Genomic DNA, 27,581 nt, shown 5'->3' on the forward strand with positions numbered 1-27,581 from the left:
GCGACCTCGCAAACAACGGGTGATGCTCCTCCCCCTGACAAAAAATCTAAAGTGCTAGAAGCATCAGGGAAAAGGGTGGCAGCTCAAGCGGCCAATATCTGGCAAATCTCAAGCACACAGGCACTCTTAGCCAGATATGACATGCCTCATTATGATACACTTGAAACCCTGTTATAACACTTGCCAGATGAGTAGAAGGAGGCAGCAGAGATGCTAATACAAGAAGGTAAACTTATATCAAACGCATCTATTAAGTGTGCGCTGGACGCAGCAGACACCGCAGCCAGGGCAATTAATAAGTGTGATGTTACGGCAACATGCCTGGCTGAGGATCTCCGGGTTCAAGCCCGTGATACAAACCACCATACTAAATCAGCCTGTTAACCCTGATCACTTATTTGGCCCAGAGGTGGACACCACCTTGGAAAAAATCAAAAATGACACAGACTGCAAAGTCTATGGGGGCTCTACAGTCGCAGCAGTTCAGGGGTGGTTCTTTTCTTCGCTCCAACAATAGAGGAGCTTCCAGAGGCCAGCTGTCCCAGCAGACACAATACAGTAAAGGAGGCACGCAGACCACCTACACCAAACATAGTAGGGGTGGCTATCGTGGAAGCAGCACCAAGGGCAGAGGTCGTGTAAACAATGGCTCCCGATCCTCTGCCACTAACAAACAGTGCCGTCTTGTCACTGCCCCCGACCATACCACACCGGTCAGGGGGAGACTACAACAGTTCCTGCAGGTCTGGAAATCCATCACTACAGACAGGTGGGTGAGGCAACTTATCCAATACGGTTATTGTCTGGAGTTAACATCCACTCCACCCAACATTCCCCCAAGACACCGTCCTATGTCCACAGAGCATTTGCAAATATTGCTGCAGGAGGTAGTCGGCATGCTGCAAAAAGGAGCCATAGATCTTGTGCCTGTGGAAGAAAAAGGGACAGGGATGTACTCTCTGTACTTCTTGATCCCAAAAAAAGGACGGGTCCCTCAGACCCATACTGGACCTCAGGCCCCTAAACCAGTACATTCTCTCAGAACACTTTCACATGCTCACATTACAGCAGGTTCTACCGTTACTCAGTCAGGGAGATTTCCTCGCAATATTATATCTGAAGGATGCATATTTCCATATACCGCTACACCCGTCGCACAGAAAACACCTCAGGTTCACCATTCAGGATCAGCATTATCAGTTCAAGGTCCTCCCTTTCGGAGTGACGACAGCGCCCAGGGTGTTTACCAAGGGCCTGGCGACAGTGGCTGCACACCTAAGGAGACAAAATGTTCACGTCTATCCTTATCTGGACGACTGGCTTGTCCAGGCGAAGTCGGCCCAGCAATGTGCCGCCCACATGTCCCACACCATTCACCTTCTTCACGATCTGGGGTTCTCACTGAATTATCCAAAGTCCCACCTTCAGCCCGCCCACGTACGGCAGTATCTGGGCGCGACAATAGATACTCTGGCAGCCAAAGCACAGCCAAATTCAGTGAGGATCAACAGCATGCAATTGCTGATACGGAAATTCAAACCACAACACTCGCTTCCAGCACGAGTGTTCATGCAGTTGATAGGCATGATGGCCTCCTGCATCTTCATAGTCCAGCACGCGAGACTACACATGCGTCCGCTTCAGGAGTGCTTGGCACGTCAGTGGAATCAGGCTCATGGACAATTGAAAGTGTTGGTGACCGGTCACGCATACAACTCTCTGCATTGGTGGAACCCACAAAACCTTTGCAGGGGCCGACCGTTCCAAGAGCCTGTGCCACAGATTATACTGACGACGGACGCATCTCTCCAGGGATGGGGAACTCATGTACTCCACTACACAGTGCAGGGACTATGGACAGCACAGCAGAAGAAGATGCACATCAACCTTCTGGAACTGATGGCTATCTTCATGGCAATGAAAGCATTTAAAGTACATTTGTGCAACAAGGTAGTGTTGATTCGGACGGACAACATGATGGCCATGTACTACATACAGAAGCAGGGAGGTACACACACTCCACAGTTGTCTCATCTGGCTCAGGGCATGTGGAAGTGGGCCATTCAGAGAAACATCTTCCTCATGGCAGAACACCTCCCAGGCAAGGACAATCAGATTGCGGACCGGCTCAGCAGGCACAGCCACCAGATGCACGCGTGGGAGATACATCCATCAGTACTCCAACCGTACTTCCAGCAGTGGGGTCATCCAGAGATAGACCTGTTTGCCACAAGGGAAAACGCAAAATGCCAAAGCTTTGCCGCCAGGTTCCCACACCCACAGTCGCAGGGAAATGCGATATGGATGAACTGGTCAGGCATATTTGCGTACGCTTTTCCCCCAGCACCGCTAATACCGCTAGTGGCACGCAAACTGAAGCAACACTCGATGACTCTCATCCTGGTTGCTCCAACGTGGGCACGCCAACCATGGTACACCACGTTTCTAGAATTCTCCATGGTACTGCATCAAAGGCTGCACCTCCCGCCCAGGCTTTGGACTCAGAGCCATGGCGACATTCCGCATCCAGATCCGCAACAGCTCAACCTGGCCATCTGGCTCCTGTGGTCTTAGAATTTGGCTACCTCAACTTGCCTCCTGACTGTATGGATATCATAAGGGAGGCAAGAAAGCCCACCACTAGAGCATGTTATGCGGCAAAATGGAAGCGGTTTGTCATTTATTGTGCCGACCACATCAATCCGCTAGATGCATCTACTCACAACATCATTTGTTATCTGTTACATCTATACAAATGCAATCTGGCCTATGCTTCCATTCGTATACATTTGTCCGCAATAGCAGCTTATCTCCAAAACAATTAAGTTAAAGGTGGGTGACCCAATAAACCCTTGCGAGCTTGGGCTGAAATATGTTTTAGAGGAAGATGCTTACAAGGGAGTTGTGCTTTGATTATATTTAGAAACAGGAGGTTGATCTGAGAAAATTTAGTACCACCTTAATTTAAACCTGTGTCTAAATAAGAACTTGCAATTTCCAAAAGAGGTAATCACTCATAATGACAATGACAAATTTAGAAAGTGGTAATAACTCATAATAGAACCCTGTTTGTGTCTAAATGAGAACTTGCAATTTCCAAAAGAGGTAATCACTCATAATGACAATGACAAATTTAGAAAGTGGTAATAACTCATAATAGAACAAGCTACACAGGAAGGTAGCATTTGTAGAATATCTCTTTATATCAAAATATCATTTCATAGGGTATAATTTCTTAAACTGTGCAAATTAATCAACAAAATACAAGTGGACAAGACATAGATTAGTTGCTCTTAAAATCCACTTGCCTTGTAGCCCACTCTTCTGTTAAATCACAGCTAATTTTGATCAATATGTACAAAGATGACGCTGTGACGACTTGATCAAAAAAAGTCAAACAATCTTGTGAGACTACGCCACGACGAACGATATTCTGCTAAAGCTTTTGCTGAATCAGGAAGCCTTAACTTTGGATGCGGATTAGATAAGCCATTTCAGCCTTGTCAAGAATTCACTTCAACATAGCAGGAAAACCTGGAACCGAGGGTCCCACACGAACCACGCGGTCTGCAACGATCAATTGGAGACCAAGGAAGGGGTCACATTTTATAAAAGATTGTAAGTCCTGAGGATGGCCTTGAGGATTTGTCAACTATAAGGCCGAAACGTCGACACACGAGTCCACATCTTTCGTTTTTTTGATCAAGTTGATATAAAGAGATATTCTACAAATTCTACTTTCCCGTGTAGCTTGTTCTATTATGAGTTATTACCACTGTCTAAATTTGTCATTATGAGTGATTACCTCTTTTGGAAATTGCAAGTTCTTATTTAGACACAAAAAGGTTTAAATTAAATTAAGGTGGTACTAAATTTTCTCAGACCAACCTCCTGTTTCTAAATATAATCAAAGCACAACTCCCTTGTAAGCATCTATCTCCAAAACAGGCAGCATCTCTCACTTTTCAGAGTGCCTGCCATCAAAGCCTTTCTGGAGGGACTCAAACGAGTTATTCCTCCCAGACACCCACCAGCACCTGTATGGAACCTAAATGTGGTCCTCACCAGGCTGATGGGCCCACCTTTTGAGCCTCTACACTCTTGCGAGATTCAATTCTTGACGTGGAAAGTGGCTTTCCTAATAGCAATCACATCACTACGACGAGTTAGTGAACTTCGGGCACTGACTATCCAGGAGCCATTCATACAGATTCACTCCAACAGGGTGGTACTCCGCACTAACCCCAAGTCTCTGCCTAAAGTGGTTTCACAGTTCCATATCAATCAGACTATAGAACTTCCAGTGTTCTTCCAGAATCCTGAGTCAGTGGCAGAGAGAATGCTCCACACACTAGACGTCAAAAGAGCTCTAATGTACTACATAGATAGGACAAAAGATTTTAGGAAAACAAAACAACTGTTTGTTGCCTTTTCGCCACAACACAAAGGCAACCCCATTTCCAAAGCAGTTATAGCCAGGTGGATCGTTAAGTGCATTCAGATTTGCTATCAAAAGGCTAAGCGCACATTAACGGGTCCCCCAAGAGCCCACTCCACGAGACAGTTGAGGGCCTCCATAGCTTTCCTTGGAAATATTTCTTTAGAAGACATATGTAGAGCAGCCACATGGTCTACCACACACACATTTACAAAACACTACTGCCTAGATGTGCACTCCAAACAGCAAGCAGCTGTAGGGCAGGCTGTTCTAAAAACACTTTTTCAAACTGCTGCAGCTGGCACGGGCGGCCACCGCTAATGGAGTGACTGCTATATATTCTATGCACCAATATGAATTCAGCAGCCCACATGCCTCGAACCGAATATGCAATTTACCAGTATGCATCTGTTCTTGGCATGTAGGGCTGCTGACATTCATATAGCCCGCCCTCCTCCCCTGCGCCTGTAGCGGCTGCAGCACTCAGAATTACTCTTAGCATGGTCGTCACTTACGGTATTACACTCCATCTTTGCCACAATGGCGAAAAACAATCTGAGGATGGAGTGGATGCCCATGCGCACTGTAGTCCAGGGGAGGAGCCACCTATCTCGTGATACTTCGAAGACTCTTCCGGGACAACAATGTGCAATCATCCGGACCCAACACTAGGCGGCGATCAATGCACAGATATGAATGTCAGCCGCCCTACAACCCAATCACAGATGCATACTGGTAAGTAGCATATTCAAAACTTTGCACGCAGTGCAAGTCATCAATAGCACACTACGGAGCAAATCTTCAAAGGCTTGATTATCTTTTAGTCAAATTTGATCACCATTATAGATTGCATGTACATGAGTGTGCCATATGAAGTCAGTAGGATTTTATGGAGCCATAGGGTTTGAATTATACATATTTGTTGTGGCTGTGACAAAGAAAGGCCAATGTTCTATAAGCTAGCTAGGTGGAAAGTGTATATCACAATATTTTGAAATGCTTTACCTTGAAGTTTTGTTCTGCCAACTGCAGTTCTATGTGTACTATGTTGTTTCAACATTTTAAGTTGTGCATGGTTTATATAGCCTGAAAATAAATTCAAATTTAAATTCAATATGTACTACCTTCAACCCTGACGCTATTGCACGTTGAGAGCAATCTTCAGTATACCTCTTTAGTGGTAGGCTGTCGTGGGTTTGAGTGCTTGCTGTGGTGGGTGCCACATCAACATTATTTTTCCCGCACTACTTTATAATTCATTTGAGCTCTGTTTCATAACTCGGACAGCAGTTGATACCTATGGCACCAAAAATTCTTTGGTTGTCTTTAAGTCAATATTAAAAATAGTTGACAATGTTGACATAACAAATCCGATGAGATTAAATCATTTTTTTTTCTAAGCTGATGTTTAAAGAGTTTGTCATGAGTTCTGGTATCCAGCTCATTCTTGCACCATGTTTATTTTTCTTTTAAGGTACTACTCACATCAGACAAAGCTGCAGCAAACTTCTCTGATCGATCCCTACTGAAAAACTTGGGCCATTGGCTTGGAATAATAACCTTAGCCAAGAATAAACCAATTCTCCATACGGTTAGTTAATGTTTATTGCAAATAGTATGAAGATTAGTTTGAGAATGTAATACTTGGGAAAACTTGAATGACCACTTATGAAGGGATTGTGAATGGTATATTGTGAGCCTTACCCTCTGTGCCAAATACTAAATTTCTTTGAAAAAGCACACTTTTCCATCCTGGAGTAATCTTGAACTGTCTTAGTTAAATAAAAAAAATAAAAACTCTATTGCCTCTGACCTGCCTGATATATTGGAAATATGTTATGTTCCGAATGTGTGGCTGTAGATTCACGAGCTCTGTGTACTTCTGCTATCTAGTGTTGGGCTCGGACAATTGCAACTTGTTTTTAGAGTCACAAGGTCTTGACCATGATTCTTCTGTTCTTGGATGTGCATTGGACCAGACATCATTGTTAGTGTCTCTGCCCCCTGATTCAGCATGGTCTCGATGAGTTTGTCTGTTCCCGTCATGGCCTCAGTCCATTACCTTCCATCCTCTGTGAGAACACTCTTCGAATTTCTTCAAACTGTATTGTTTAATTTCCTTGACCCGGTTGTTGTGCAGCTTGCCCTCAGGGTCCTTTTTACCACTGTGTGCTCCAGACTACCCTTTAGCTAGTGAACACACGAGGTATTGCAACAGACACACTTCAAGATATGCCATTAATGCCACACTGAATAGCCTTGAGTCGACGTCCAGGCCATCTGCCACTCATCGGAGCACGAGGAGAGCCGTTGCGACCGTCCTAGGTTTTGCAGCAAAAAGACTGCTCCAGTGCTGAGAATAATGGCAGGTTCGCAGCAGGATCGCAGCTATCTGATAGTGGCCATTGTCCCCTTCCCCCCCCACGAGGAGGAGGAAGCATTGGGTGAGTTGGCCAATCTCCCAGCTTGCTAGTTAGGTCTGTTATGTTTCCATGATGGGACCCATAGGTTGTTAAGACCCCTCACACACCAACCTGGTTGGTGTCATGCTTCCATCATCTGGGTCTACATGTTTCAGTCCCAACTAGGTGCAGCCGGGATGCCGCGGGACCGGAATTGGGTTTCCCATGGAGGACACAGCGACACCAAATTGGCCACACGCAGTGCCTCCTCCCCGAGCCCCGTATACTGCCCTACATCAGCGTAGCATTGAATTTTCTCGCTACCCTATAGTGTCCGTAAGTACACACACACTTGACTTTCTTCAATTTTTTTACCACACACCTTAACGAGTGTGTAGGAAAAACACTATTTCACGTTGCTCCAACCCTTTTTTGCCACTCACTGTTCACCTACTGGTCCTGAAGAAAGTCCCGTAAAACACCTAGATGGGACTGAAACATGTAGACCGCCACACTTAAGTCAACTCACAGGAATATTTTTCCTTTAGTAGTTTCATCACACATAGTTTTAACCAATACCCTGGGCCACCAATAATAAAACGTTAGGCAAGGATTCCCAGAGGTATTTTTTATCATTTCACCTTCACTCACATCACATTGTTGCACCGCACCTGCTCCGCTGTAGTCGGGCGTCTAAGCACAACCAGGTGGCACTCGGCCGCCTTGTTGGGACCCCGATGATTAAGTATGACACCAACCAGGTTGGTGTGTGTGAGGGGTCTTTTAACACCCAATGGGTCCCGTTTCTAGGACACTAATAAGAGTGACTAAGAGAATTGCATACACATAGTGGGCTTGTCCACATTGTTTCTGCAGATTACCCCTGGGGACACAACGCGCCCTACATACTCTTGCTCTCCGACTGATTTTTTGATGATTCCATGATTATCTGATGATTCCATGATTATCAAGGTCAAGAATGATTTGCATTTGGCGTAGTGGGCAAAATAAAGATGGATTAAACACAGATATGTTGACTGGGAGTGAATGCTAGTATTATTCAGCATTCAGTCTATCTGCTCGTTTTGCTTTAATTTCCCAGCACAAAAGACAGTCCTTGAGTTAATTGACTCTGTCTTTGAGTCAGGCAAGGAGGATTTCATAGGGGGGAAGCAGGCTTCCGAGGATGTTCCATCTACTTCGGTTGACTGCGGCCCATGCCTCAAGACCACACCTCAAGTGATACCATCAAAACTCATAAATGGCCCATGTTTGAGCTGAGCACTGCCCCACTGGGGGTCGGACGTTGAGCCTTGTCGGGACACCGCTTCCATCTTCTGGTGCACCACTGCCCTCCAGTGCTAGTTGACACTGGAGTCGGGCGTCGGAGCCAAGTAAAGCCCTTCCAAGGGCCTGAACCCTCTGCTGTCCTAAAGACGCAGGACACCCACCGGCGCTGACTTTCCTAAACCAGCTTCATCTTCAAGGTCGGAAGTACAACAGTAATCAAGCAGCCACAGTCTGCTAACTTTGTATATGAGACCCACTCTTGACGTCCAGGAGTGCCTCGTAACACTGTAGCAGGAAATTGATGAAATTCAGAAGAGGATCATCATTCATCTTCACACAGGCAAAATCTCTTCCTCGAAGAAGACCCTGCCTCAGAAAATCAGGCTGTCCTTCGAGGGGGCCCTGGCATCAGACCCATCACTTTCAACTCCACTATTTTCACCTCCAAGTCTTTAAAATCCTATACATTTACCACAGGGGCCTCTGGAGTCATACTCAATACTGGCAGTACTAGCCCTTATTCCTTGTGGAAGATTTAGGAAGCTGGCCCTGTATATACTATACCAAAGTGAGGTATAGTGTGCACAGTCCAGTGGAACCCAAAGGTAGGCAGAGGTAAAGTTAGATGGAACCTTTCACTCCATTTGTGTTACTGTGGTCGAGCAGTAAGGCAGTATCCAAGGACAGTGTTAAGCACTTGTTTTACACACCCAATCAGAAAATGAATTCACACACTCAGACTGAACTTCAGACCAATTGTTTTTGTATAAAAATATTCTTTATTTTATTTTCCAGAACCAAGCAAGCCTGGCACAGGTAAGCAATACGTACTTTACACTAGTAATGCAATTGAAGTACAGTTTGAATTATAATTGTATATGCACTTTTGTTTGATTTACAGTATGGATGCAGAGCAATGCAGTACTTAGTATATACACTACATAGATACAGAGACTTGAATAGGCTTTTCAGTAAAATAGCTGGTAAGTAACTTTTGAGATTACTAGGCTTTCACACAGTAGTATACCTAGATACTACTCTGGAACATTTCCTGAAAACAGGTAAGTAACATCGTTTTTGTTAGCTTACGCAATTTTATAGAATTTCTTTAGTTCCTCAACCTCCACACTTTAAAAATGTCCACAGAAAAACAGTCTATGTTATACTATGGAGGAAAATAGTGTTGTTAGTTTTGTGGTAAGTATTTGGTAGCAGGAGTTGAGGTTCTGGGGGTTGACTCAGGGGTCCCTCAAAGTCAAGGATGCACTCTAGTTACACCCTCAGTGGCACTAGGGCGACCAGGTGTAGAGTCCTGAGGCCCAATGTTAACCAATGGGGAATAGGGGGTCTCCGGTTGGTAGCTTCTGGCAAGCAGTCTGCTTGTTTGTGCGAGCAAAGCTCCTGGACTTTAGCTCAGGACAAATAGGGAACAAATTAGCACCAAAGGTGCTCCGTCAGCAGCACTAGGGCGGCTGTGTGCTGTTTCGATGTCGGACAACCTGTTGGTTTCATTGGAGAACCTCCGGTTTACAAAGGCACTACAGGCTTGGGGACGAAGGTCTTCTGGGTGCGACCACTACTTCGAGAGTTAAGTTAGGAAGTTAGGGGTTGGTTATGCATTGTCGGTTTGGGCACCTAAAGCCTTAGGGCGTCAGGTGCAGTGGTGCCTTTTGGGGTCAGTTCTTCTTATCAGCTCCTGGTCGCGGTCAGGGGGCACCTTCTGGATTTAGACCACAGTCGTCGGCTGAAAGCAGGTCAGGGGTCGCTGGATTTTGGGTCAGGATGGCCGGGGTGCCTCGTGGTGTTTGCCCGCTCGGGCCGTGGACGGCGGGTGCAGAGTGGGGCGGATTCGTGGTGTTGGCTGTAGCCATAGGTTGCAGGTGAACAAATCCGGTGTTCACGGGAGACAACGTCTTAGTGCTTGCAGGCAGGTCCTCCGGGGTTTTCAAGGTTGCAGGCTACATGACAGAGGGATTTAGCAGGAGCACGTTTGAGGTGGAGATAGGCTGATAGTGCTGGGGTCAAATCAGTGGGCGTCGCAGGTTGCAGGTCTTGCCAAAGTGGGGTCAGAACCAGTGGGAAGCAGTTACTGAGAGCAGCAAGTGGCCTGGGGAAGGTCACACAGGTGGCAAGCTTCCCCTTCGTGAACCCTGCCCACCCTGGGGTAGGAGCCTTGGCGCCTCGTCCCAGGATGTGCATTGTTTCATACTGCAGAGAGCAGCAGGCTCTCGACCCAGGGGTCCAGAAACATGTCTGGTAGTGGCAGCGTCAGCTGAAAGCAGCCACTCAGCCCGGACACTAGTGTTAGGTTAGTTTTCAGGGGGAATCTCTAAGATGCCCTCTGTGTGCCTTTTCCATTAAATCCCACACTAGCTTGTGTGGGTTTAATGTGCTGAAAAGATTGATACCAAACTTCTCAGTTTTCAGTGTTGCCATTATGGTGCTGTGAAGTTCGTAATGACAAACTCCCAGCACCATATACTCAATGTCAGCACTGCACTTACAATGTCTAAGAATGGACTTAGACACTGTAGGGGTACAGGGCTCATACCACTGTACCCTCACCACTGGTATAGTGCACCCAGCTTGAGGGGTGACTGATCTATGCCATGGCAGTGGGTTGTAGGCATGGCACACAGATATGTACCATGTCGACTCTTCGCTTTGTTCTGCACCAAGACACGCAGCCTGCAAAGGCAGTGTGCAAGTGTCGGGTACAGGACCTTAAGGGTGGCACAATAGAGAGGACTTCTCTGGTTACAGTGCCCTGGGTACCTGTGGTACCATTTACCAGGGACTGACCTGTGGCCAGAGAAGCCAATTGGGTTTAGGCTTCAATGCAGTTTAAGGTAAAGAACATAGGCCCCTGGGTACCTGATTAGCAGGAGCACAGGGCACACTCAGTCATAGTACATCAGCAATTAAACAAAAAGTGGGGGCAACCATGCAGAAAGAGGGCACTTTGTCACACAATGACTTTGCCCCATTCCACCCAGGAAGCAAGCTTTTTGCTGATTAACTCGCAATTTGACTAATAAGTACTGGTTTAAAGAGACTGAAATGCACTGCGCCCTGTAAAAACTGGCTCGGCGTCTGTTTTCTGCCCATTAAGAATGGTTCATGTTCAATTGCCTTGTCCCCAGTTGGCGTAGGCAAACCTATTTGTAATGTACCATATGCAGTATATGGTACCAGGTGTTCGTAGGGCCTTTAAGTTGAGATGTCTTGTGGTCTCCAGCACTAGTTGTGCCACCACTAGTACTATAAGGTAAAACATACCTCCCAGTCCCACTTCAGACTGGAAGGGCAGTTTGTAAACTGCTAACTTAATCTTTGTCATTTAATGTAATCGCAAAGCCCAAACCTCCGTATCTGATAGACACGTCTAGCTACAGATTCCTTACCTTTGAATTCCCCAGTCATCCGGCTGGATCCGTAAGCTTTTTCTGAGCAATACCACTTGTACGTGACGTCTGGTGGCTCCATTCGGCTCCGCGTGACAGCGTCGGTCCACCCCAGAAAGTTTGGTGATTCGGGCCTCTACTTCCCCGGCCTCTTTCCTTTCCGTCCCCTCTGGATTGGGAATCAGAGACTGGACTCATTTGGGAAGATGTTTTCTTCCTCCAGTCTGGCATTGCGGTCAGTGAATACATCATGCTTGTTGGGCCGTTTTTCACACTCTTTGGGAGACTGTTGAGCAGGTACTGCCACAGGTCGTGGAGGAGGCCCAGGTTATGCTCTCCCAAGCTGTCAAGGATGGGAGAGATGCAGAAAAATTTGCCATTCGTTGTGGTTTGGATCTGACAGATTCGCTGGGCAGGTCAATTTCAATGATTGTGGCCTTGAGGCATCACGCCTGGCTATGTACAACTGGCTTCTCGTTGGGGTGTCCAAGCCAATTTGATGGACATGCCGTTTGATGGATCCCGCCTTTTGGGGAAAAGGCAGACTCAGCCTGGTCAGGTTCAAGGACTCTCGAGCTATGGTGGCCGGTGGCCTGATTTGTTTGTGCCAGCTGCGACTATAGGCACAGCATCATGGCTGCATTGTTGGTTCCTTTTTGTTAATTTCTGCTAATTTCTGTTTTTGTTTAGTAGCGATTTTTGGTTTGCTCTTTTCTTTGCGCTTTTTTTTTGAGGACAGTGGCTTTTGCTCAATATACACACAAAATGGCCGCTCATTGCAATGACAAGGTGGCCATCTCCAGCCACAGGGCATTCTTTTGAGGGATAAATAACAAGCTTCTGTCCCAAATCAGAACTGATGTAGGACTACAATCCCTCATTGTTTGATCAATGAAACAGGACTACTCTGGGTCTCACAAGATCAATGGAAAAAGAAAGAGGACTCCATAGAAGTCTCTGAGGATCTTGACTAAGGAGGCCATATTGGACAAAGGTACCTTTTAGATTTATTTACTATCTTTTTTCTCGAATGCCACTTTTCTAATACAACTAAGTATTTTCCACGATTGCAGTGGCACAAGATGGTTGGGATCATAATCTACAATGACGGTTTTTATGCCAGTGTAATAGCTATGTTTCTGACCTGTGATCTTCAAAACTAAGTAGTTCTGGACTCCTCTTCCTCATGACATAATCATCCAAACTGAAACAGGACTTATCTCCTCAGCCCCTGGATAGAAAGCGAAACAGGACAACACTCTATCTCGAAATTCATGGAAACAGAGGACTACACAGGCATTCTTTTGCTCTCCAATGGAGTTGGCCATTTTAGACTAGTCCCTAAATCAGAACTTCTTTAACTCATTCGGCTACAGACCTCAGTTCCTGCACACTTTAGATCAGAACCTCAGTGCATCTCTAGCCTACACCACAACAGACACCACAACACCCCCCTCACCTACACCACAGCATGGAACCCACAGGCACTCACACCTACAAAATCTACCCCCAAACTCACTAAAAAATCTGCCAAACTCTTCAAATACAACTTTTTAAAATCTCACCCAGAAACGCCCTTTGCTGACCCATATTTCTCACTACACAATGGGATCACGACCACCGATATCATTTTCTTCACTAAACTTAGAGCTCAATGGAGAAAAGCCTTCTTAGCCTTACTCGCGATTTCCTCCATGAGGAAATCCGCACATGGTCTAATTATCTACACTGCACCATCACAACTCTTCCAAGTGACAGCTACCATCACCATTTACAACAACGGAACTATTCTCATTCAGTCCACGGACCGCAGTCTAAACCCATTTGATAATGTCTTCCCTATTATTAAAGAGCATATATCCAATCCACCCAACTGATTTCCACACCTAGCACCCTGGACACAGCAACTCCTACCGCTTATGCCAGTTTCCTATCCCCTACCCCCCCTGCCATCTAGGAGCTCTGTGCCTTACGCCTCCCTCAACCTTGCTACTCCACCCTCCAACACACGTCTCCTCTCTTCTCCTAACCCTCACATACTTCACACTTGCACGACTGTAACAATAAACTCAACCTCTTACCCAATCTGTTAGGTCCCACGCAACGTCCATAGCCCCCCACCTCTAAACCCTCCTCCTCCATCACCATCCTTCCCCCCCCTACCTCCGCCCTGCCCCACAACACCTTCTTCCTCCCCCAACCCAGTACTGAAACCACTCAAGCACCATCTTTAGGAATTGTTACCCCACCGGTTCCAATCAGAGACCACGCCCCCTTTAACCACTCTCCCACCCTATCTCTCTTCCCCTGCACCTTTTTTAATCCACTTGGTCACCTCTAACTCTGAACCCCTCCATCCCAGTTAACACCCTTGTGATCACCAGGTGGTGTATAAAAGGTCTCCACACCACGACCACTCAATGATTGTCCCACTTCCCTCTAACCCACCTTTAATTCATTTCCCACCCCCTATAACTTATCCCTCTCCCTTTCTCCTACCTAACGCACCCACTACCCAGTTAGCTTCAATTAAAACTCTTCTAATCACACACGCTACACCCTCTCATATGTTTCCACCAATTAATACACCAGAGCATACTACACTCCTTAACACACCTACCACACCTTCTCCCACCACCAACCACTTCTACTACCCACACTTTCATGCCAACGAAGTGTCAAACACTCTACTCATCACCCCCCCCTTCTCCTCCCTTACCTTAATCAGATTCCGAACCGAGCCAAACCTCCTCGACTCATACCTCGGTCTACCACTACTACCGTTACAAACAACACTTTAAACAAGATTATGTCCACTCTTCTCCAAATTAAAGACTAACTTCACACTTTCAAAAAGTTGATCTTGAATCAACCCAGGCACCCCACACACCCCAGAACCTTTTCACCCAACAAGCCCACCACCCACCCTCCACTTTCATACAAACAGAATCCTCCTTACTGGACCTCAATTCCCTCCCATAACTCTGCCACCCGTCCACTACGAAGCATCAATCCACTCTCGGCTTACGACGTACGCTCCCTCCTTCATACCTATGATCTCGCACTCATGACCCACATAGCACCCACACACCTCCCTATCCCTACTATCCACCCCAACCCTCACAGGTCCTCCACACAGAATGATAGATGTATCGTTTACAATAATCTTGAAAAAAATCAAACTCATTCCAGACCCCTCCTCTGCCCTCATCACTCCCCTGCTTAAATGCATACTTTTGAACTGTAGATCGGCCCCTAATCAAGCATCAGACATAGCCTACTTCATTATCGCACATGACCTAGACTTGACCATACTCGCCGAAACCTGGTTAACAGAATCTTCCTTGCCACTCATTGACATTCTAGTTCCCCCTAATTACCACATCATCAGACTGGATAGAAGTGGCAAGATAGGTGGTGGAATCGCATGTATTCACCGGAGCAACCTCTCAGTAATTAGCCATATCCCCTACTAGCAGCCCGCCCCAGCGTTGCCTGGGGAAGAAGAGGGCTGGGGGCAGCATTTCAGGCTTGCGTGCACTCCCGCGCCGGCCCCCGGCCGCCACAACATTGTCTGTGTCCCGGACAATGTCGTGGCGGGCGGGGGCCGGGGCGGGAGTGCACTCAAGCCTGAAATGCTGCCCCCATATCCTGAGCCTTACTGCAGTTGTTCTGGGCCAACCTCCCGCACCGGCTCCCTCCCGTCCTGTGCCCCAGAGCCTTACCTGAGCCGCCGCTCCTCCCCGAGCTCTTCACTTCACCGCTGCTCCTAATCGTCATCACGTACGTTGCGGCCAGCGTTACGTCGTGGCCGTCCGCGTCGAGGCCGGCGCTACTTTCAGGGCACTACTTTAAAAAAAAGTTATATTTTTAAATTTACATTTTTTTTTCTTTTCTATAGCCTATGACCATCTGCGCACCCTAAGGATTACAACAATTTATTGGGTGTGTGGATTGGCGCTGTGGTTCCCGAGTTTACCTTGCCAAAAGGTTTGTGTTCTCTCTTTATAATAGTAGTATAGATAAACTCCTCCTGTGAACACCTGTGCCTTGACATTATCAGTGAAGGCAATCCTGTATTCTCCCTACATATTATCTACCACCCACCAGGGGACAACCTCCCCTTTACTGAACACTTCATGGACATGATCACAGCAAGCTCTCGACGACGACAACACACAAATATTCCTTGGTGATTTCAACCTCCACTGGAACGATCACAACGACTCGGTGGTCAATAGTCTCAAACTTCCTCAACGTTCTTGACCTCACCCAAATTTGCAACAGCCCTACCCAGAATAAAGGCTCTATCCTGGATCTAATCATTTCCAAAGTCGACTCCATTTAACTCTAGTCAATCACACCCTGTGACTGGTCTGACCACCACATTATCACATTCTTCATTAATGAAAAAGTGAAATCTAACCCGTTTCAATCCACCAGACCAAAGGTCTGGAAGAGAGACTTGAAGAAACTCAATCCCAACTCTCTACCCTCTCCCTCTCCCAACTACTGTCTTCTCCTACCCCCTACCGGTGCCTCCTACGTACAGGTTCTCACTGACCCCTACCTCAAGTCGATGACCTCTATTATCAACGAGGTTGCCCCCCTTGAGTAAGTTTCCTCCAAACCTTGGTACGACGGGCTGCTTAACGAAGACAGACGAGCTATGAGATTGGCGGAACGCTATTGGAGATCAGTCCCTTCAGCTATGCACCTCAAAACTCTTAAGAAAAAAAGAAACGCTTACTTTAGAAAAATCAAACGCTCGAAAGCAGCTATCTTTAGCCTCCAGCTTGACCAAGCAAGAAACCGACCAAAAAAACTGTTAATCAAAACTCAGTCCAAGGATGATCCTCAACGACTACAAAACACTTCTAGTACACTACCGACCTGTGAAGAATTCTCTACCTTCTTCAATCTAAAGACAGACAACATCAGGAAAGATCTCATCACTGTTCTAAGCCTATACTCCAGCCCTCACAGCAAAACGCCCCTTGATCTAAAAAACAATGCTTCATGGTCATCCTTAGAAACTTACTCTGAAGAATCTATAGGCAAGATTCTCATTTCACTGAAACCCTCTAATCACCTCACTGATCCTCTACCCGCAAACGCTGTAAAGGACTTAATCCAATTGCTTCTCCCGCTCTGGACCAAAACCATTAATAGCTCACTTCAACAAGGATGCGTCCCGGAATCCCTCAAAGTGGGACAAGTATCGCCCATACTAAAGAAACCCACAGCAAACCCATCCGAGCTGAACAACTATCGTCCTATCACCAATATCCCTACCTTGGCCAAACTGTTAGAAAAATGTGTACACCTCCAACTGACAAAACACATAGAGTACTTTGACCTCCCCAACTCACACCAATCAGGCCTCCGAGCAGGCCACAGTACGGAATCAGCCATGACACACAACTGATGACGTGCTTCAAATTCTTGATCAGAACGGTACTTGCCTCCTCATCCTACTAGACCTCTCATCAGCCTTTGATACGGTCAAACACGAGAACTTACTAGATCTGTTGAATCTCAGAATGGGTCTATCAGGGACAGTACTCAAGTGGTTTACCTCCTTTCTGCATAACCGGACTCAGAAATTTAAGATTAACAATACTATGTCCTTACCCGTTCCTGTAACACTAGGTGTCCCACAAGGATCCTCCCTATCCCCAACATTGTTCAATCTGGTCATGGAACCACTCACCGCACTGCTTAAAGAATCTAATGTGCAATTTCACATGTACGCAGACGATACCCAACTCTACCTTAAAATACACACCCCTGAAGACCTCAAACTACTCAACACAACGCTTAGGAACACAGACTTGGCTGGCAGAGAATCATCTCGAACTTAAAGCTCTAAAAACTGAATTCCTCCTTATAGCACCTCCCACCAAAGTCCCCATCATTCAGGCTTGGCTAAATCATCTCACTGCCCTCAATGTTCAACCTACTATCGTGGGCTCAGCAAAATCTTTAGGCATAACCCTCGATTGCAATCTCAATATGCAATTTCATATCAGCAATGCAAAGAAGGGAGCTAATTTCCAAATCAACACATTGCGGAAGCTGGAACCCTTCCTCCCAGCCAATGACTTCAGGACTGCAGTCCAAGCTCTAGTTATTCCTCAAGTGGATTATGGAAGTGTTGCCCTCTGTTGCCTCCTTATTTCGACAACCGCACCCCTAAGAGCCTCTATTATTGCTGCAGCGAGGCTAATCACGGGCTCAAAAAAACGCTCACACATTTCTCCTGATTTAAAATCCTTGAACTGGCTGCCATACGAAGCTAGAATACACCTGAAAATTGCATGCATGACACCGAAGGCTATACACCACAACTCACCCAGTTACCTCTCTCAAACTGACAATCTCGGGTAGCTCAAGAGCCACAAGAAGCTTAGAAAATCTTCTCTTGAAACCTCAAAGATTCCACAAGAAAAAAACTTATAAACGCTCATTCTCAGGGATGGCGCCCAGGAATTGGAATGCCCTCCCCCCAGAAATCAGACTTATCTCATCCACGGCATCCTTCAAACAAGAAGTAAAATCGCTCCTCTTAGCTAAATTCACCTGAATACAGACTAAAGAAATCTCGTAAGTCATTGTTTTTCCTCCCATCACTATGTACAACCAGACCACCCATGCTCCGTTGCTACTTAACCTTGTGTTCGAGGCATATGAGCTGCAGATCGTACACTTAGCAATAGATCGCCACCTGGTATTGGGCTTGGATGATTGCAGGTGGTTGTCTTCTTGGAAGAAGTCTTTGTAGTCACGAGATAGGTGACTCCTCCCTTGTACAATACTGCGCATGGTCATCGACTCCATCCTCAGATTGGTTTTTTCCGCCACTGGGTTCGGATGAAAGTTTTCCGCTCCGGCTGGAAAAGACTTTTTCAGCTACTTCGAATTGTGAAACTTTATATAAACATTTTCGACAACGAATAGACTTTTTCGACATCACCAGCTACATTCCTGTGCGTCGACGCGGGCCATTGGGCCTATCAGCGCCTTACGGCCTACGCCTCATGGACAGGACTCCATTCAAGAGATGCCCGGTATGTTGAGCAAAATTCCCTCATAGCGACCATCACGAGGTCTGCAACCTCTGTCTATCGCCGGAACACGACGAGTCGACCTGCACAGCCTGTGCCTCCTTCCGATCGAAGACCATTCAGGATCGGAGGGCCCGTCGACACGAAATGAGGATATCCGCGCCAGCACCGTATGCCATCTTTGAGGAGGAGATCGTCGGAGAGGACGTCTCCGGGGACGAAGATCCACTCGAAGATATCTCTGAGGGCGAGGCTCCACTCGTCGCTGAGGAAGACTCGCCTGATCTCCAGATCATATTGGGGGCAGAGGACTCGGACAATTCAATTCCATCTCGACAGCCTGTAAGTACCCCAGCCCCTGCACAACATACACTACCCAAGCCAAAGGCTGCGGTCGGCACTCTGCCCATGGGGTCCAGTCGAGACCGAAATCTACCCTCTGACGCCCTGCCTTCGGGCTCGGCTCAGAGGAAAAAGACTACGCCTTCCGGTGCCTCGGCACCGAAAAAACAGGTGCCAATTCCACCTCCTCCATTGCCACCGAAACATCCTTCGACACCGAAGGACTCTTCAGCACCGAAGCCAAAACGCCCTTCGGTGCACAAAGACTCTTCGGCACCCACACCAAAAGCTACATCGGCGCCAAAGCCAAAAACTGTACCTGATCCGAAAGCTTCGACTCCGAAACCTTCCGGTTCCAAAAATAAAGATGGAAAGCCAGAGTACGGCGCCGCAGGCCCAACAAAACCGGTCTCCATGCCGAAATCTCCAAGATCGGTACCAAAGACTCCAAGGCCTGATACAGAGACGCCTAAACCCTCTAACAAGCCTACCAAGCCGAAACCACCTTCGGCACCAAAGAATTTGCCACAGGACTCGATAACTCCTCCTAAAGCAAAGAACACTAAACAACCAATATTGTCACCGAAAAAATCGACGCCGAAAAAGACTGTAGAAGAGGAAGAACTGTTTAGACCAGATCCTAAACAGAGAAAGATCCATATCAACGCAAAAAATGGACATGTGGAAGCAATTCCTTACAAGAAAAGACCAGCAGACACACCACTTCCACCTGTGGTTCCTGCCAAAAAGGATTGTGCAACTTCTCCAATGCACCCTTCCTCTCCTTCACCTTCTTCCTCTCCTATGCCTCCTTATATTGAACCTATAGCTTCTCCTGTTCAATCTCCTGCATCATCATACCACACTGATGAGGAGTATGATCTAGGTGGGGGGAATGACGTACCAGACCCACACACATACCCTTTAGATGAGGATGTCAATCCAAAATATCCTAAGGATGACGATATATATGGTATTCCACCGCACAATGTGCCAGACATTCCTGATCCTCGGTACTACCCAACAAAACCTTCCTCTTTCAGGGGATAGTATTGGGTTTAATCATCTTTTAAATAGAGCTGCCCTTTACCATGGAGTTCCAATGCACTCTGATGCCATAGATGAGGATTTTTTACTGGACACATTTGAGCAGTCACAAAGGTCTACACAAATACTACCTATGATCAAATGAGTCATTAAACATGCTCCAGACCTATTTAAAGACCCGGTACGATGTAGGGTGTTAAATCCCAGGATAGAAAAAAAGTATAGACCAGCACCATCTGATCCAGTCTATATTAAGGGACATCTGCCACTAGACTCTTTGGTAGTGTCTAATGCGCGTAAAAGGGCCAATTCCCAGACCTCTGGTGACAAGCCCCCGCCTGACAAGAATCTAAAGTTATTGATGCGTCAGGGAAACTGATTGCTGCGCAGGCAACAAACATATGGCGCATAGCAAACACACAAGCCTTACTCTTGAGCCATGACAGGGCTCACTACGACCAGCTAGAAAAACTCATGGAGCACCTCCCAGATCAATACAAAGATCAGGCAGCAGAGCTCTTACAAGAAGGCAAATTAATATCCAATGCCTCAATTAAATGTGCACTAAATGTAGCTGACACAGCATCCAGAGCAGTCAACACTAGTGTCATTCTTTGACGTCCTCCGTGGTTACGCATTTCAGGTTTCAAACTAGAGGTTCAGACTACCATCTTGAACCAGCCCTTAAATCAGAATCTGTCTTACCCACCTGTCTGTTGTGATGGAATTCCAGACAGGTAGGAACTGTGATAATCTGCCCCCCGCAGGAGTGGAATGCTGTAGGGGAGGCAGAGGGAAGTCACTGTTTGGGAGTGGAAGAGGAGCGGTTGTTATTACCTCTACCTCTTCCCTTATTATTGTTGCCTATGTATCCTACTCTAAAGTAGCCTTTGTTAGAGGAGGTCTGTGTGTGCGTCTTAAAAGATGTTGTGACTGTGCCGGTCCGCTTGGAGCCTCCACTATAAAAGGAGCAGCGAAAAGAACTTCTAGTCTGTATGGATGGTAATGCCCCCATAGACTTAGCTGTGTCAGTGTCTTTCATCCTCTTTTCTAGTGTGCGGTCTACTTCTGGCCCGAGCAACTGGTTATCCAACATGGTTACTGCCTAGAACTCACAGTAACCCCCCCAAACATACCACTCAGGCAGCGTCCAATGTCCACGGAACATATAACTCTGCTTCAACAGGAAGTTCTAGCACTTCTACAAAAGGATGCTATTCAAGTAGTTCCTTTAGAGGAACGGGGAACAGGAGTTTACTCCCTGTACTTCCTAATTCCCAAAAAGGACTGGACAAAAAGACCAATTCTCGACCTCCGGCCCCTCAACCATTCCATACAATCAGATCATTTTCACATGATCACTCTGCAACAAGTACTCCCACTACTACAACAAGGAGACTTTCTATCAACACTAGACCTAAAGGACGCCTATTTTCATGTTCCTATACATCCTGCGCACAGGAAGTATCTAAGGTTTGTCATACAAGGACAGCACTATCCGTTCAAGGTCCTTCCATTCAGGGTCACAACAGCACCACGAGTGTTTACAAAGTGCTTAGCAGTAGTAGCAGCACATCTCAGAAGACAACAGATACAGGTCTTCCCTTACCTAGACGATTGGCTCATAAAAGCAAAATCGTTCAACCAGTGTGTACTACACACAAAACAAACAATTCAGACATTGCACGACTTAGGGTTTACAATAAACTACACCAAGTCGCACCTAGAGCCTTCGCACGTTGATCAATATTTAGGAGCTACCATAGACACATCTACAGCTCTAGCGTATCCCAGTCAAGCCAGGATGCAAAGCATTCAGACTTTAGTCTCCCTTTTTCAACACCATCAGTCTCTCCAAGCCAGAGTGTTTATGAGACTAATAGGCATGATGGCGTCTTGCATCTTCATAGTTCCTCACGCGAGACTGCAAATGTGCCCATTACAAGAATGTCTTGCACAACAGTGGAATTGGGCTCAAGGTCAGCTCACAGACCTGGTGTTGGTAGACAGCCGTACATATCGCTCTCTGCAATGGTGGAACACCAAAAACTTGACAAAGGGAAGGCCGTTCCTAGACCCTGTTCCACAGATACTGCTCACAACAGATGCATCCCTCACAGGATGGGGAGCCCATCTCTTGCATTATACTACACAAGGCCAATGGAACAACCAACCAAGACAGTTCCATATCAACCATCTAGAGCTGCTAGCAATTTTTCTAGCACTCAAAACGTTTCAGGTACAAGTACGAAACAAAGCTGTCCTAATCCAGACGGACAATATGACAGCCATTTATTATATATAAAAACAGGGGGGGGACACTCTCTGCGACTGTCCCAGCTTGCACAGAACATTTGGAGATGGGCCTTTCCTCAAAACATACATCTGACAGTAGAACACCTTCCAGTGATTCACAACCAGATAGCAGATCTGTTAAGTCGTCAATCTCAACAGATTCACGAATGGGAGTTGCACCAACAAGTACTTCAACCATTCTTTCAAATGTGGGGGCATCCACAAATATACCTGTTTGCCACCCACGAGAACTCAAAATGCCTAACCTTCACCGCCAGGTTTCCACACCCCATGGTCGGAGGGGAATGCAATATGGATGAATTGGTCAGTCAGATTTGCGTACACTTTTCCGCCTTTCCCACTCATTCCACTAGTAGTACGCAAGCTCAGACAAGTCCCTCAAACTGGTACTGGTGGCCCCTACATTGGCAGGTCAACCGTGGTTCACCACGCTACTAGATCTCTCAATGGTTCCACATCAGAAATTACAGCTCACGCCATCCCTGTTAACACAGAACCATGGAGAAATAAGACACCCAGAACCGAGCTAACTGAATTTGGCGATCTGGCTCCTGAAGTCCTAGAGTTTGGTTATTTAAACCTACCACCAGACTGTATGGATATAATTAAAGAAGCTAGAAGACCCACTACCAGAGCATGCTATGCTGCCAAGTGGAAACGATTTGCAATATACTGTAACAATCACATTGATCCTTTGGACGTTTCCATCCAAAATATCATCTGCTACCTTCTACATTTACAAAGATCCAATTTGGCTTACTCTTCCATACGCCTGCATCTAGCAGCTATTGCAGCGTATTTACAAAATAGACAGCATCTATCTCTATTTAGAGTACCTGCAATAAAAGCATTTATGGAGGGATTAAAAAGAATAATCCCACCCAGGTTACCACCTGCTCCAGTATGGAACCTAAATGTGGTCCTTACAAGACTAAAATTTCTAACATGCAAAACTGCTTTCCTTGTTGCCATCACCTCTCTCAGAAGAGTTAGTGAAATACAAGCATTCACTATACAAGAGCCATTTTTTCAGATACATCCTAACAAAGTGGTTCTTAGGCCTAATCCTAAATTCCTGCCAAAAGTCATTACCCCTTTTCACCTTAACCAGTCAGTAGAGTTACCAGTGTTTTTCCAAAACCCGGACTCTGTTGCAGAAAGGGCTTTACACCCTTAGATGTTAGAAGAGCTCTGTTATACTACGCAGACAGGACTAAATCCTTCAGAAAGACAAACCAACTATTTGTATATTTCTCTCCCCCACAAAGGGCAATACCATCTCTAAAGGAGGAATTGCCAGATGGATTGTTAAGTGTATACAAATATGCTATCAAAAAGCTACATTTAGACTAACTGTTCCTCCTAGAGCGCACTCCACTCGCAAACTAGGAGCCTCTATGTCTTTCTTAGGAAATATACCACTAAAGGACATATGCAAGGCCGCAACGTGGTCTACAATACACACCTTCACTAAACACTATTGTGTTGATGTGCAAGCCAAGCAGCAAGCTGCAGTATGCCAAGCTGTTCCTAAAACACTATTTCAGTATGCTGCAACGGATACAAGCGACCACCGCTAGGGGAGACACTGCTGCACAATCTATGCTAAGTGTACGATCTACAGCTCATATGCCTCGAATGGAAAATGCTACTTACCAGTATGCATCTGTTTTTGGCATGTAGAGCTGCAGATTCGTACACGCCTCCCGCCTCCCCGGGACTTGTATCCGTTCCAGTACTCATCTTACTTAGATGCACACGCATGGACATCCTTTCTCTTTACTTCTACTAACTCCATCATTTCCCATCATGGCGAAAAACAATCTGAGGATGGAGTCGATGACCATGCGCAGTGTTGTCCAAGGGAGGAGTCACCTATCTCGTGACTACAAAGACTTCTTCCAAGAAGACAACCTGCAATCATCCGAGGCCAACACCAGGTGGCGATCTATTGCTAAGTGTACAAATCTGCAGCTCTACATGCCAAGAACAGATGCATACTTGTAAGTAGCATTTTCCTTCTATTGTTTAACCATTTGCTCATCTTTGTACAAAATGACTTGTTTTATTTATTACTCCTTTGTCTTTTTATCCCATTTATGTGTAAAGCGCTCTGATATCCGTAAGGATCTTGTTTGCGCTCTATAAAAGTTTCAAAATAAAATTTAAAAAAATAACATTTGTATTTGCTCCAAGAGGAAGTTACAGCTCTTTTGGCCAAGGGAGCTATAGAAAGGGTCTCAGCTTCAGAAGTAGGTGGTGGCTGTTATTTCCGCTACTTGCCGATTCCGAAGAACAAGGGGCTTAAGCCCATTTTAGATCTTCGGACCGTCAATCTCTTCCTCAAGGAAAAATTCTGAATGCTCACTTTGGCTCAGGTCTTGTCTGCCCTAGACCAAGGAGACTGGATGGTGGTGTTGGACTTGCAGGATGCATATTTTCACATTGCCATCCTGTCGGGCCACAGGCTTTAGCTGCGGTTCAAGGTAGGCCACAAGCACTTTCAGTTTACCGTGCTCCCCTTAGGTCTTACCAGTGCCCATCGGTGTTCACCAAGGTGATGGTGGTGGTTGCTGCTAATCTGCGCAGGTTAGGGGTTTCAGTCTTTCCCTACCTTGACGACTGGTTGTTGAAGGTGAGCTTGACCCAGGCAGTCGTCTCCCACATCCAGATTGAGGCCGACCGCCTGCACTTGCTTGGATTTCCAATCAACGTGCAGAAGTCGCACCTGATTCCCTCTCAGAAGCTCCTCTTCATCGGAGGGGTTCTGGACTCTGCGCTGTTTCAGGTTTTTCCTCCAGAGCAGCGAGTCAGGGGTATTCAGGTTATGATTCCGATCTTTCATCCTCTATCCTGGGTTTCTGTCAAGATGACCCTACGGCTACTGGGCCTAATGGCCTCCTGCATCCTGCTGGTGGATCATGCCAGCAATATGTGGCATCTGCAGTGGGACCTGAAGTTCCAGTGGGCACAGCATCAGGGCAACCGGTCTGATCATGTCCAGATCTCGGAGGTCACTGCACGACAATTGCAGTGGCTCACGAATCGTCTATGGTCGATCCCTTTCCCTTCCCCAACCGGAGCACACAGTGGTGACTAACGCGTCCCTCCTGGGATGGGGCGGCCACATGGGAGAGGCGGAGATCAGAGGCCTCTGTTCTCCGGCGGAGTCCCGACTCCATATAAATGTACACGGACAACAGCGCCATGTAGTACTGCAACTAACAGGACTGGGTGGGGTCGTGGACCCTATGTCAAGAGACTCTGTGGCTCGTGACATGGCTGGAACATAAGGGCATTTCCTGGAGGTTCAACCACTGGCAGGTTCTCTGAACGCCAGGGCGGACAAACTCAGCTGCTGGTGCATGATGGATCACGAATGGTGTCTGAACTCTGACTTGGCGAAAGGTCTCTTTCAGCAGTGGGGAGAGCCTTGGTTAGAGCTATTCGCCGCTGAAGAGAACGTGCAATGTAATTCGTTCTGTGCATTGGAATTTACAAGGCGGCACTTGCTAGGCGACACTTTTTGTCACAAGTGGAGTTGCGCTCTACTATATGCCTTTCCGCCTATACCACTTCTACCCAGAGTGCTGAAGATCAAGCGCGACCAGGCCCAAGTCTTTCTTGTTGCTCCGGACTGGGCTCGAAGAGTATGGTATTCTGAGCTCCTCCGCATGGCCATTGATCCTCCGATCCGACTGCCTCTTCGGGAGGATCTTCTGTTGCATCAGCAGGGGACGGTCCTCCACCCGAACCTGTCCACCCTCCACCTCCTTGCGTGGAGATTGAGTGGTAGCAGTTGAATTCCTGGTGGCCATCACATCTTCCAGAAGAGTGAGTGAGCTCCAGGCCCTTTCCTCAAAGCCTCCTTTCATGTCTGTACATCCGGACAAAGTTTTCCTCTGGACTCGTACATCTTTCCTTCCAAAGGTTGTAACCTCCTTTCACATTGGGCAAACTATCACCTTGCCCACCTTCTTTACGCTTCCTTCAAAAGAGAGGCGAGGCGCCACAAACTGAAAGAAACACGTTAGTATTAGATTCCTTACCTTAGAATATCCCAAGGCCTCAGACTGGATCCGGAATTTTTTGCGTAGCAATACCCCTGCGCGTCGTTAGGCGTCGTCTCTGTCTCCGCATCCGTCGTAGGCGTCGCCTGCGCCAAGAAATGTCGGGTTGTGCACAAACAGACAGTTTCCAGATGGGTCATGTTGTGTATCCAAGCCTGCTATTCTTTAGCAAAGAAGGAGCCTCCAGTGGGGCTGCACGCCCATTCCACCAGGGCGACGGCAGCTACTCCTGCTTTGGATCGCAGAGTTCCTCTAAATGACTTCTGTCAGGCAGCTACGTGGGCATCGCTTCACACGTTTACGAGCCGCTACGGCCTTGACAGCCAAGTTTGGAGAGACTGCTTCTTTAGCCGTTCTGTTCTCCAGGAATTTCTGGTGTGAACTTGGTTCGCAGACCCAACTTCTCAGCACATTAAACTGATGCCAGTGTGGGATTTAATGTGAAATGCACCAGAGGGCATTTTAAAGATGCCCTCTGAAATCCTAACCTACAATCCACGTCTGGGCTGAGTGGCTGCCACACAGCAGACATGTTGCTGGACCCTGGGTGGAGAGCCCCCCACTCTCCTGGGCCTGCAACAATGCACATCCTGGGCGAGGTGCTAGGTCTCCTCCCCCAGGATGGGCAGGGGGAAGCTTTAAAGGCATGCCGCATCTGTGAGCTTCTCCAGACCATTTGCTTTACCAGCAACTGGCCCCCACCAGTTCTAAACCCCATCTTGGCGGGAAGACTGGCGGGAAAAACTATGTCAGGAAAAAGGTGTGCTATAGAGCGGCCCCTACAGACCCTACTTATATCAGAGGTCAGTTACCATTAGACTCACTAGTAGTGGCTAATGCACGCAAAAGGGCCAACTCACAGACAACAGGAGAAGCTCCACCTCCTGATAAAGAGTCCAAAATACTAGAGGCCTCGGGTAAAAGGATAGCATCACAGGCTTCCAATTCATGGAGAATCGCAAATGTTCGAGGCATGTGGGCTGCTGAATTCATATCTGTGCATAGATCGCCGCCTAGTGTTGGGTCCGGATGATCGCACATTGTTGTCCTGGAAGAGTCTTTGAAGTATCACGAGATAGGTGGCTCCTCCCCTGGACTACAGTGCGCATGGGCATCAACTCCATCCTCAGATTGTTTTTTTCCGCCATTGGGTTCGGATGCATATTGGTTCACTCAAGTCGGAATCGATATAAAAGTTTTCTTAA

General features: G+C 46.9%; 1 protein-coding gene across 11 annotated transcripts in view; it reads left to right on the forward strand.

Moving 5' to 3' along the window:
- CNOT1 (CCR4-NOT transcription complex subunit 1) overlaps window positions 1–27,581 on the forward strand; it is a 1,684,613-nt gene that overhangs the window by 798,235 nt on the left and 858,797 nt on the right. For all 11 annotated transcript variants that reach the window (XM_086945302.1, XM_086945307.1, XM_086945301.1 and 8 more), the window contains one exon: window positions 5,913–6,029. In XM_086945302.1, coding sequence (XP_086801428.1) covers window positions 5,913–6,029 — 117 coding nt within the window. The remainder of the gene's footprint in view (window positions 1–5,912; window positions 6,030–27,581) is intronic.

The sequence above is a fragment of the Lissotriton vulgaris genome, chromosome 12, assembly GCF_964263255.1.
Source record: "Lissotriton vulgaris chromosome 12, aLisVul1.2, whole genome shotgun sequence".
Taxonomy (NCBI): Eukaryota; Metazoa; Chordata; class Amphibia; order Caudata; family Salamandridae; genus Lissotriton; species Lissotriton vulgaris.